The sequence below is a fragment of the Mercenaria mercenaria genome, chromosome 9 (genome assembly GCF_021730395.1).
Source record: "Mercenaria mercenaria strain notata chromosome 9, MADL_Memer_1, whole genome shotgun sequence".
NCBI lineage: Eukaryota > Metazoa > Mollusca > Bivalvia > Venerida > Veneridae > Mercenaria > Mercenaria mercenaria.
Genome location: NC_069369.1, coordinates 40,510,456 through 40,523,950, shown reverse-complemented (window position 1 = coordinate 40,523,950; position 13,495 = coordinate 40,510,456). Strand labels below are relative to the sequence as shown.

Sequence of the window (13,495 nt, the reverse complement as noted above, 5' to 3'; positions counted from 1 at the left end):
GTAAATGACCCCTATTGTTTTTGGGGTCACTCCGTTTAAGGTCAAGGTCACAGAGGCCTGAACATTGATAACCAGTTCCGATCAATAACTTGAGAACCACTTGACCCAGAATGTTGAAACTTCATAGGATGATTGAACATGCAGAGTAGATGACCCCTATTGATTTTGGGGTTAGTCTATTAAAGGTCAAGGTCACAGTGGCCTGTTCATGTAAAATAATTTTTTGGAAATAACTTGAGAACCACTTGACCTACAATGTTGAAACTTAATAGGATGATTGGACATGCAGAGTAGATGACCCCTATTTATTTTGAGGTCACTTGATCAAAGGTCAAGGTCACAGGAGCCTGAACAGTGACTTGAGAACCACTAGGCCAAGAGTGTTGAAATTTAGCGGGATGACTGGACATGCCAAGTAGATGATCCCTATTGCAGCCAACCATCAGTGTCTCTTTGACTTTCGCTCCTGACCCCTATTGACTTCTTGCCTATAGGACTTTGCATTGGGGGAGACATGCGCTTTTTTACAAAAGCATTTTCTAGTTGTGATTGTTTTTGTGTCATTAGCTTACAGAATAAACACACTCAGTTACATTTGACAGGGTATCATGGAGCACATCTTTATGTTAAAATGGTTTTAATTCTGTTTTTTTTGTAATTAATAACTGAAGTGACTGATTATTCATTCTCTAGATTAAAAGCCTCTAGTCTTCCTGTGAGATTCTGCACCAATGAAACAACAACAACAAGAAAATGCCTTGTGGAGAAGCTGTCTAAGGTTGGGTTTGAGTTGAAAGAAACTGAGATCTTCCCACCAATACCAGCCATATGCAAAATCCTTCAACAACGAAACCTCAGGCCTTATCTTATTGTAACAGACGGTAAGTTTTTAGCTTGTCTAATTTTTGGAAAAAAAAAGTATGAGATATTGTCAATGACAATTTGTCATCACTTGATCATTGGCAAGGTTGGTGAAGACTTTTGTTTAGATCTACTCTGGCGAGTTATTGTGATCACTCACTGTTCATCATATTTCTATCAACTGTCCATTTGTCATCCTTTCAGCCATCCATTCTTTCCTTCAGATGACATCTTCTCAGAAACTTTGGTCAGATGGACACCAAACTTAGTAGAAGACCTTTAAATGTCATCTTCTCATAAACTGCTTTATGGATCTTCAGCAAACTTTGTCTAAAACTTCATTATAGGGTCCAATTTTGTTCAAATTGGGATGTTTCACCTCTTTTAGGGTCTTGTAGAGCTCAGACTAGAAAACTAAATGACTTCTTCTCATGGACTGTTGGGTGGATCTTTATTAGAGTTGATCTGTAGCATTTTTAGCTCGACTATTCAAAGAATAGTCTAGCTATTCTACTCACCCTGGCGTCGGCGTCACACCTTGGTTAAGTTTTTGCATGCAAGTTAATACAGGTATCACTTCAAGGCATATAGCTTTGAAACTTATTTTTTCTTTTTCAAAGAATAGTCTAGCTATTCTACTCACCCTGGCGTTGGTGTTGCTGTCGGCGTCACACCTTGGTTAAGTTTTTGCATGCAAAGTTAATACAGCTATCATTTCAAGGCATATAGCTTTGAAACTTACTTTTTCTTTTTCTAGGTCAATTACCAACCTCACTGGGTCAAGTTCTATAACTCTGACATGTATTTTGAGCAAATTATGCCCCCTTTTGGACTTAGAAAATTCTGGTTAAAGTTTTACATGCAAGTTACTATCTCCAAATATAATGCAGATATTGAATTGAAACTTCACATGTGTCTTTGGTGTTATAAAACTAGTTGATAGCACCAAGTCCCATAACTCTGACCTTCATTTTGGCCAAATTATGCCTCTTTTTGGACTAAGAAAATTCTGGTTAAAGTTTTGCATGCAAGTACATACAGCTATTACTAAAAGGCATATAGATTTGAAACTTACTTTTTCTTTTTATAGATCAATTACCAACCTCACTTGGTTAAGTCCCATAACTCTGACATGTATTTTGGGCAAATTATGCCCACTTTTGGACTAAGAAAATCCTGGTTAAAGTTTTACATGCAAGTTACTATCTCCAAAACTAATGCAGATATTGAATTGAAACTTAACATGTGTCTTTGGGGTTATAAAACTAGTTGATAGCATCAAGTCCCATAACTCTGACCTGCATTTTAGCCAAATTATACCCCCTTTGGACTTTGAAAATCCTGGTTAAAGTTTTGCATGCAAGTACTTACAGCTATGACTTAAAGGCATATTGATTTGAAATTTATTTTTTCATTTTTTAGATCAATTACCAATCTCACTGGGTCAAGTCCCATAACTCTGACATGCATTTTGGGCAAATTTTGCCCCCTTTTGGACTTAGAAAATTCTGGTAAAAGTTTTACATGCAAATCTCCAAACTAATGCAGATATTGAATTGAAACTTAACATGTGCCTTTCGGGTTATAAAATTAGTTGATAGCAGCAAGTTCCATAACTCTGATATGCATTTTGGTCAAATTATGTCTTCTTTTGAACTTAAAACTCTTTTGATATTTAACATATTAGGTAATTTTTTCCTGCTTCTTGGACAATATTTTGAATAGTCGAGCTTGGCTGTCTTACGGACAGCTCTTGTTATAAGGTCCACTCCTAATTTGTTCAAATGGCTGCACTTGGCCTTTTTAGCTCATCTGATTTTTTGAAAAAAAATGATGAGTTATTGTCATCACTTGAGCGGTTGTCGGCGTCGGCGTCTGCGTCGGCGTTGCCTGGTTAAGTTTTATGTTTAGGTCACCTTTTCTCCTAAACTATCAAAGCTATTGCTTTGAAACTTGGAATACTTGTTCACCATCATAAGCTGACCCTGTATAGCAAGAAACATAACTCCATCTTGCTTTTTGCAAGATTTATGGCCCCTTTTGTACTTAGAAAATATCAGATTTCTTGGTTAAGTTTTATGTTTAGGTCAACTTTTCTCCTAAACTATCAAAGCTATTGCTTTGAAACTTGGAATACTTGTTCACCATCATAAGCAGACCCTGTACATCAAGAAACATAACTCCATCTTGCTTTTTGCAAGATTTATTGCCCCTTTTGGACTTAGAAAATCAGTTTTCTTGGTTAAGTTTTATGTTTAGGTCAGCTTTTATCCTAAACTATCAAAGCTATTGCTTTAAAACTTGCAACACTTGTTCACCATCATAAGTTGACCCAGTACAGCAAGAAACATAACTCCATCCTGCTTTTTGCAAGATTTATGGCCCCTTTTGGACTTAGAAAATATCAGATTTCTTGGTTAAGTTTTATGTTTAGGTCAACTTTTTCTCTTAAACTATCAAAGCTATTGCTTTGAAACTTGCAACACTTGTTGACCATCATAAGCTGACCCTGTACAGCAAGCAACATAACTCCATCCTGCTTTTTGCAATAATTATTGCCCTTTTTGGACTTAGAAAATAATTTTCTTGGTTGAGTATTATGTTTAAGTCAACTTTTCTCATAAACTATCAAAGCTATTGCTTTAAAACTTGCAACAGTTTTTCACCATCATAAGTGGACACTGAACATCAAGAAACATAACTCTAACCTGCTTTTTGCAAGAATGATGGCCCTTTTTAGACTTAGAAAATCATGGGTAGGACAATATTTCTATTACACAAAAAAAATCAGATGAGCGTCAGCACCCGCAAGGCGGTGCTCTTGTTTAGAGGTTGCTAGTGCTTAAAAATAAAAAACCTTTTCAACAACATCTTCTCATGAATCGCTTGATGAATCTTCATCAGATTTGATCAATGTAAGGCCTTCTCCCAAATTGATCTAACATCGTCTATTGTCCATCGTCCATCGTGCATCATGCATCGTCATGATTTGACTGTTAACACTCTAGAGGTCAAATTTTTGCATGATCTAAATGAAACTTGGTCAGAGCATTACCCTCAATAGAGTCTTAGATGAATTTGATAATGGGTCATCTCGGGTAAAAAACTAGGTCACTAGGGCAATTAATAGGAAAACATTGTTAACATTCTAGGTGCCACATTTTCTACCTTATCTTTCTGAAACTTTGTAAAAATGTTTGTCTCTATAAAGTCAAGGATAAATTCAGAAATAGATTATCTGAGGTCAGAAACTATGTCACTAGGTCAAACAATAGAAAAAAAAACATTGTTGACACTTTCTGTTTGATCATCCTTAAAACTTAGTCAGAATGTTTGTGTCCAAGTACTAAATCTAAGTAAGTTGAAACCGGGATCTTCTTAGAACTAAACCATGTCAGAATGTTTGTCTCAATGAACTCTTTGTCAAGCTTAAAACTGAATTGTCTGAGGTCAAAAACTAGGTCACCAGATCAAGTCATAGTAAATCCTTGTTATCACTCTAGAGAACACATTTTTTGTTTGGTTTTCTTAAAACTTTGTCAGAATGTTTGTCTCTTTAAGTATGAAATCTAAGTAAAGTTAAAACCTGGATCAAAAACTAGAAAACTAGATCACTAGGTCAAATGATTGAAATATCCTGTTTACACTTTAGAGGCCACATTTTATACTTAATCATCATAAAACTTTGTCATGATGTTTTGGTCTGTGAAATCTAGATCAAATTCAAAATTTGGTTACTTGGTCTGTAAATAGTAGTATACATAATTACATATCAATTGCCAGTCGCCTTGGCACTACTCTATAGATAGTAATGTACACATCAATTACCTTGGCACTACTCTATAGATAGTAATGTACACATCAATTACCTTGGCACTACTCTATAAATAGTAATGTACACATCAATTACCTTGGCACTACTCTATAGATAGTAATGTACACATCAATTACCCTGGCACTACTCTATAGATAGTAATGTACACATCAATTACCTTGGCACTACTCTATAGATAGTAATGTACACATCAATTACCTTGGCACTACTCTATAGATAGTAATGTACACATCACCCTTCTGTAAATATGCCACAAATGTCCATAATTTTCCATTATTTTTCATGGCATTGTATGGCATTTAGTGACATCAGATGGCAAATATGATGGACAATACTGGCATTTGATGGGAAACTGTTGGCTTTTCCTTACATTGCCACTGTTTACCACCAAATGACAACACAAGTTCCACCAAATGCCACAGAACTGTAGTGGAAATCAGTGGAAAATTGAACTTTGCCATTTTTATGAGTGTAAACCAGTGGAAAACACTTAGAATTTTTCTCTACTTCTGAGACTGGAAATTTCTGTGTTGAAATCATTTGTGTAGTGATAAAGCTGAAACATTAAATTTAAGTAAAGACTTGTCATATTGAGTTCCTCTTGCAAAACATAATTATTTTAATCATAAGGCATAAAAAAATTGTTTGTTTCCGGTATCCCAACCTACCCTAAATTTTTGGCCTGACTCTAAATATTTTTATGGCCTTATTCCTTCAACTTTTTGACAGAAAGTTGCAAAACTGCACTTTTCACACTTTAAACATGGTCAGTGATGTTAGAAATCAACTTACTGATGCTCTAAAGGTATAACCCCCCTATTTGCATTCAATTATTTTCCGAAAAGTCTCCCTTAATAAAAAAAATTCCAAAAAAAAAATTCCGACATACCTACCCTATTTTTTTCAATGTTACCGGAAACAAAGATTCTTTTTGGCCTAATCATAGTTTTTGCTTATAATTATAATGAAGGTGAACTGTTGTTTGAGTCACTCTTAATCATACATGTAGTTTATTGTTTAAATTTGCTGTTTCTACTGTGTAACAATCCTCAATTGAAATAAATATCAAACTTACAGATAGATAATATTGTTTCATCATTGTATCTTACTCAAGTTACTGAGAATCTATTTGTTGACTGGCGCTATTTATTATAGGGGCTATTCTCTCACAGCATGACCTTGATACCTGTACATTGTATACAAATACAGTGTATACACACTGCAGAGATAAAGGGTTAACTCTGGAATGGTGCTGTGTTATAAATAGAACTCTCAACCAATGAAAATAAAGATATGTAGTAGAGCCAAAACACACAAAGTAATCCCAACAGTCCTGTTTTATTTCAAAGGCCTTTTAAATATTTAAAAATAGACAATGAAAGAAATTCTCTTTTTAGTAGATTAAGTATTTGTTAACACATTCTAGTGGAGATTCCTTCAACAATAGATAGCAAAATAGAAAGCTGCTCAAGAATATCAAAAGTTTAAAAGTAAACAGGAACTTCTTTGTTGGAGATATTCCTTTACACATGCAGCTGGAATTTAAACAGTTTATGTTGCTAAAATAACTTTTAAATGGACACTGGGTAAGTACATCTATTTACTTATTTTCTATTTAAACATGTTTTATAACATTCAGGAAGCTTCAGAATAAACTTGATAAAATTAAATGCTGACTCAATCTTTTCAAATGATCATTTATTCTTCAGTGGTTCAACTCTTGTCAGTTTCTACACAAACTAAATCAATAGTAAATATAAAAAGGTTTAAATTCTTTTATCATAATTACTTTTCAGATAAAGTATGAGGTGTGTATGTACCTGACATATGCCAAAACACACATAGATGAAATTATGAGGTATGAGACATTTTTAGGCTTCAGTGATTTACACTGTAGAGTGAATGGTGCTCACAGAGAAACCCTATTGATGTGTAAACTTTTGTAAGTATGTCTAGAAGTACTTTACTCCAGCATAAAACTCATTGAACAGTGTTTATTGTAAGGAATGTTCTTGTAATATCTTTTTAATTAACAGTTCTAGTAAACTTCTGTCTTTAAAACAAAACAAGTTTCTTTCATCTAAGCAATTTTTTTATTAACTTCAAGAATTTTTAAGTCTAATGTTGAATTAAGTGCTTTAATATAGCATGAAAATGATGTGAATTAACTGACAGTTTAAAAAGGAAAAATTACATAAGCTGCCCTAATGATTACATGTATATTCCTTTATTTATTTCATATCATGTTTCAAACACATGCAGTGATGGTATACACCTCATGGACTTGATGGCAAATAGTGGAAAACAGTGGCATTCTCCATGCCGGGTAGTGGAGAATGGTGGAGAAATATCCATGGCAAATAGTGGCATTTAGAGAAAAACAGTGGCATATTTTACACTGATTGCCACAACAGTTAAGCTGGCAAATAGTGGAAAATTTAAGTGGCAAATGGTGAAATACGTTCCAATACTCCACTGATAGTGGCATTCAATGAAAAACAATGGCAGTTTTTACATCGATATGTGACAGTGGCAAACAGTGAAAAACTTTAATGGCAAATAGTGAAAAATGTTCCAATACTCCACTGATACTGGCATTTAATGTAAAATGGTGGAAAATTTTGACTGGCCTTTCCAACCTCTATTTTTTCAATGTTTTCCATCAGTTTCCACTCAAAGAGGCTTGTTCCAATACTCCACTGTTTTCCAATGATTTTTCAGTGGAAAATGGTGGCAAATTTACAGAAGGGCAATTACCTTGGCACTACTCTATAGATAGTAATGTACACATCAATTACCTTGGCACTACTCTATAAATAGTAATGTACACATCAATTACCTTGGCACTACTCTATAAATAGTAATAGTAGAGCTATTGGACTCGCTCATGCGTCGGCGTCCGCGTCCGCGTCCCGATTTGGTTAAGTTTTTGTATGTAAGCTGTTATCTCAGCAACCACTTGTGGGAATGGATTGAAACTTCACACACTTATTCACTGTGATAAACTGACTTACATTGCACAGGTTCCATAACTCTGTTTTGCTTTTTTACAAAATTATGCCCCTTTTTTGACTTAGAAATTTTTGGTTAAGGTTTTGTATGTAAGCTGGTATCTCAGTAACCACTTGTGGGAATGGATTGAAACTTCACACACTTATTTACTGTGATAAACTGACTTACATTGCACAGGTTCCATAACTCTATTCTGCTTTTTTACAAAATTATGCCCCTTTTTCGACTTAGAATTTTTTGGTTAAGGTTTTGTATGTAAGCTGGTATCTCAGTACTCACTAATGGGAATGGATTGAAACTTCACACACTTGTTCACTGTCATGATCTGACATGCCCAAAGCAGGTCCCATAACTTTATTTTGCTTTTTTACAAAATTATGCCTCTTTTTCAACATAGAAATTTTTGGTTAAGTTTTTGTATGTAAGCTGGTATCTCAGTATCCACAAATGGGAAAGGATTGAAACTTCACACACTAGTTCACTGTCATGAGCTGATAAGCACTATGCAGGTTCCATAACCCTATTTTACTTTTTTACTAAATTATGCCACTTTTTCGACTTTCTTATTCATTCAAGCGACAAGGCTGTTAAATAGTCGAGCGTTGCTGTCCTCCGACAGCTCTTGTTTGATACGAACTAATTTTAGAAGTCGGCGGTCATTTTTTGCTACGCTTGATTTTTTAACAGTTTGAATCTGTACAGTGCTGATATTTAATCAAAATGATTATCACCTGTAATCGACAAATAATGTCTTTAGCAATTGAGCGATAATCACTTTCATTTGTACGCCTGTCCATGAAAATAAAATTTCATTGTACGCTTTATGGCCATGTTGTTAACTTTTAGTATCAAAAATGGCTACGCCTAAGTCTGGCATAAAAAGAAAAGCAATTTCTTTGGATACAAAAATTGAGATAATAAATGATATCCCATTAAGTGGAGAATTTCTGAAGGGAAAGGCCAATGAGTTTGCGAAACTTTTAGGCCATACTGACTTTATTGCTACAATCGTATTTATTGACAAGTTTAAAAAGCGACAAAATATTGTTTCTAGGCAAATTTGTGGAGAGAGTGCAGCCGTAGATGATGAGATTACCGAAAAATTCAAAACACACACATTGCGATACCGGTGATACTTGCCCAACATGCTCGGGTACATTATCCGGGAGTCATATATTTGTTAATACGAATTTCATTTGATACGAACATATTTCCCAGGTCCCGAAGAGTTCGTATAAAGGGAGTTTGACTGTAGTAATGTACACATCAATTTCCCTGGCACTACTCTATAGATAGTAATATACACATCAATTACCTTGGCACTACTCTATAAATAGTAATGTACACATCATTTACCTTGGCACTACTCTATAAATAGTAATGTACACATCAATAACCCTGGCACAACTCTATAGATAGTAATGTACACATCAATTACCTTGGCACCACTCTATAGATAGTAATGTACACATCAAATACCTTGGCACTATTCTCTAATAGTAATGTACACATCAGTTACCTTGGCACTACTCTGTAAATAGTAATGCACACATCAGTTACCTTGGCACTACTCTATAAATAGTAATGTACACATCAATTACCATGGCACTACTCTGTAAATAGTAATGTACACATCAATTACCTTGGCACTACTCTGTAAATAGTAGTGTGTGTATCAGTTGCTTAGGCACTACTCTGTATAAGTTGCCTTTGTTCTACTCCATAAATAGTAAAGTACATAACAATTGCCTGCAGACACTGCTCTGTAAATAGTAGTGTGTGTATCAGTTGCCTTGGCACTACTCTGTAAATAGTAGCGTGTGTATCAGTTGCCTTGGCACTACTCTGTAAATAGTAGCGTGTGTATCAGTTGCCTTGGCACTACTCTGTAAATAGTAACGTGTGTATCAGTTGCCTTGGCACTACTCTGTAAATAGTAGTGTGTGTATCAGTTGCCTTGGCACTACTGTGTAAATAGTAGTGTGTGTATCAGTTGCCTTGGCACTACTGTGTAAATAGTAGTGTGTGTATCAGTTGCCTTGGCACTACTGTGTAAATAGTAGTGTGTGTATCAGTTGCCTTGGCACTACTGCGTAAATAGTAGTGTGTGTATCAGTTGCCTTGGCACTACTGTGTAAATAGTAATGTGTGTATCAGTTCCCTGTTGAGAAATTCATGAACAGTTCATGAATAATCCTTGAACTATTCCAGAACTTTGTTCATGAACAGTTCACGAATAGTTCATGAAAGTTAGTGAACTACAAATGGGACTTTTTACAGCATCAAAAATTCATGAACTGGGAGTGGTTAATCAAGTTCATAAACTGGACTGGTTCGTCAAATTCATGAACTGGATGTGTTCATCAAAGTTCATGAATTGATAGGTTCATGAATTTGATGGACCAGAAATTCGCAAACTTGATGAACAGTTCATGAATAATTCTTGAACTATTCGTGAACTATTCCTGTACAGTTCATCAACTACAAATGGGACTTTTTGCGGCATCAGCTATTCATCAAGTTGATGAACCATAGTTCATGAACCAGGGGTTCATGAACTGAAAGTAACAAGATAAATGGAAAGTTGATGAACCCAGCTGAATTAGAAACAGTGATTTTGGCAATAGTTACTATAGCAACTGCCTGATAAAGCCTGTCTGAGAAAAGCAGGCTTTCTCAGGTCAGTGACTTGAGAACACTTTGCACTGTTTAAACCTGTGATTAAATCCAAGGACATTCGATTGTGTTCATTTTGCATTTAAAAATTATTACGCCCTCATACGACACTGAAAAAGGTCTTTAAATTCCAAAATATAAAAAAGCGGAAAAAAACAACAAATGCTAACCTTGTGTTTTATAACCACATCTCTGTTTTCCTGAACACGAAAGAGTAATTTCAATTTGTTCCCAAGTGAAATTTTATCCGGAATTCAGTTGCTAGACGGTCTAATTTACTTTAATCTCAAGATTGACATTCAGATTAGATACTAGCTTTGTTTCAGGGTCGTGAAAACGTGACATTTTAAAAGGATTTTATATTTTTTAAAATGAACAATTTATGACAACACCATAATTACTTATTTGATATTCAGTATACTCATGTTCCTTTTAAACCATTCCTCACTGTAGTATGATAAATATTTCCTTCTCATTTGCTGCACAAACTTCTCAAAAATTGCTGAATCACATGTGCAGAAAATTTCCCAGCATGCAACAAAATAATGGAAACTGATCATGTGATATAAATTTAATGTTCATGAACATTCATGAACAGTTCATGAACTTATTCATTTATTGTTAAAGAAAAACCTAAGTTTTATGTTTAATGAGTGAACAGTTCAGAAACTCCTAATTGGGTTCAAGAACTGGTACTGAACTAGAAAAAGGTTTTGAATTTTTAGTACTTTTATTGAATCTTAGATGACTTTTTCTTAAGAACACATCAAGAATATTTTAAGAATTTAATATTCATAAACTGCTCATAAAATGTTCATCATTTTTTTTCGAGAATTTTTCTTGAATTCTATAGGTATATTGACATTCATGAAAAAATCTTGATTCATTCTTAAACAAGTTCATGAATATTTCAAGGATTTCTGGTATGAAATGAAAGACATCAATAAATTCATGAACCAAGTATCAGTGTACACCATTATTCTTTTCCAGTGACATTTTCTAAATTGCCAAATAATGATGAAACTTCTGTTAGCTATCCCCAATGTTTAATCATATTTTGTACAAATTGCAGACAACATAAAATACAAAATACATGTAGTAACATTCCTAGTCATATGTATGTTATCAGTAACTGCGGTATTAGCCTTCAGCTGTAAATACTAGAAGCTTTTACAAGTAAATGGATCTTGTTTCATGGATTTTATGAATTTCAGACTTGATTGATCAATTCATTAATTTGAAGTTCATGAACAGTGTATGAACTTCAGGTTCATGAACCATCAGCGTAATTGAAATAAAATCAAATACTGCACTGGAGATCTGAATGAAGTCACATGTTTGATTACTGAACTATTCGTGAACTTAAAATCATGCACCAAAGGTGAAATTTTTGAAGAACCAGTTCATGAATAATTCTTGAACTTTAGGTTCACAGACAGTTGGTGAACTTTTTCAGGAATAGTTTCATGAACAATTCATGAACTTTTGGTTCGTGAACAGTTCACAAACTTTTTGAGGAACATTCATCAAATTGTTTAGAATGGTTCAGGAATGTTCATGAACAGTTCATTAATGCTCATCAGTTCATGAACTACAGCTCAACAGGGTTGCCTTGGCACTACTATGTAAATAGTAGTGTATGTATCAGTTGTCTTGGCACTACTCTGTACATAGTAAACTACATGTCAACTGCCTTTGCATGCTTAAATTTAAAGGCTGCTTGTTATTTGTCTGTATTAAATCATATTTTATTATTTTTGTGTTTCAGACAGTCGTCCTGACTTTGCTGGAATAGATCAGACAAATCCAAACTGTGTTGTGATTGGGGATGCGGAATCAAATTTCTCATACGAAAATCTCAACAAAGCTTTTCAGCTTCTCATGTGTTTAGAGAAACCAGTTCTGTTTTCATTAGGTAAAGGGTAGGTATACAGAGAATCTTCACTATTTTCACTATTCAGGTTTATGCTCCGTTTTAAACTTACCTTGATGAGCTATTAGTATCTGTGGCTTTGAAACTTTGAACATGTTTATTATAAGCGTCTTTATCTGTAGGCAGAAGTACACAACTCTGTTAAATATTTTGGCTGAATTATAGCCTTTTTTGGACTTGGAAATGGGTTTAATTTTCATGCAAGTCCACATTTTGTCAATATTTGACATGTGGCTTTAAAACTTTGAATACTTGTTCATCGTCATGATCTCCACCTGTAATCAAGGGTGTGTAATTGTGTCAAAAATATTTGGCTGAATTATGGCCCTTTTTAGCCCACCATCATGATGATGGTGGGCTATTAAAATCACTCTGCATCCGTGGTCCGTCCGTCCGTCATTCCGTCCGTCCGTCCGTCCGTCCGTCCGTCCGTTAACAATTTCTCGTTATCGCATCTCCTCAGAAACTACTGGGGGGATTTTGACCAAACTTTGTCAGAATGATGTATTGGTACCCTAGTTGTGTCCCCCTGAAAATCAGACTGGTTCAACAATTTATGAGTGAGTTATGGCCCTTTGTTTATTTCTATAATTTATATAGATTTATATAGGGAAAAAACTTTGAAAACCTTCTTGTCCAAAACCACAGAGCCTAGGGCTTTGATATTTGGTATGAAGCATCATCTAGTGGTCCTCTACCAAGATGATTCAAATTATTTCTCTGGGGTCAAATATGGCCCCGCCCTGGGGGTCACATGGTTTATATAGACTTATATAGGGAAAAACTTTGAATAATCTCTTGTCCAAAACCACAGGGCCTAGGGCTTTGATATTTTGTATGTGACATAATCTAGTGGTCTTCAACTAAGATTGTTCAAATTATACCCTAGGGTCAAATATGGCCCCGCCCTGGGGGTCATATGGTTTACATAGACTTATATAGGGAAAAACTTTGAAAATCTTCTTGTCCAAACCACAAAGCCTAGGGCTTTGATACTTGTAATGTAGCATCATCTAGTGGTTCTCTACCAAGTTTGTTCAAATTATCCTCTTAGGGTTAAATATGGCCCCGCCCCGGGGGTCACATGGTTCATATAGACTTATATAGGGAAAAGCTTTTAAAATGTTCTTGTCAGTAACTACAACATTCAAACTTGGACCACATGTATATTTTTGAGT

At 34.9% G+C, this 13,495-nt stretch overlaps 1 protein-coding gene and 1 long non-coding RNA gene across 3 annotated transcripts in view; both read left to right on the top strand.

Annotated features, from left to right (window-relative positions):
- LOC123546972 (phospholysine phosphohistidine inorganic pyrophosphate phosphatase-like) overlaps positions 1-13,495 on the top strand; it is a 46,299-nt gene that overhangs the window by 15,658 nt on the left and 17,146 nt on the right. For both annotated transcript variants that reach the window (XM_045333671.2, XM_053551297.1), the window contains 2 exons: positions 694-881; positions 12,153-12,306. In XM_045333671.2, the coding sequence (XP_045189606.2) occupies positions 694-881; positions 12,153-12,306 (342 nt within the window). The remainder of the gene's footprint in view (positions 1-693; positions 882-12,152; positions 12,307-13,495) is intronic.
- On the top strand, positions 6,019-7,442 carry LOC128559495 (uncharacterized). The gene is made up of 3 exons (XR_008372405.1): positions 6,019-6,282; positions 6,493-6,638; positions 6,959-7,442. It is a non-coding gene; the product is annotated as an uncharacterized LOC128559495 (long non-coding RNA).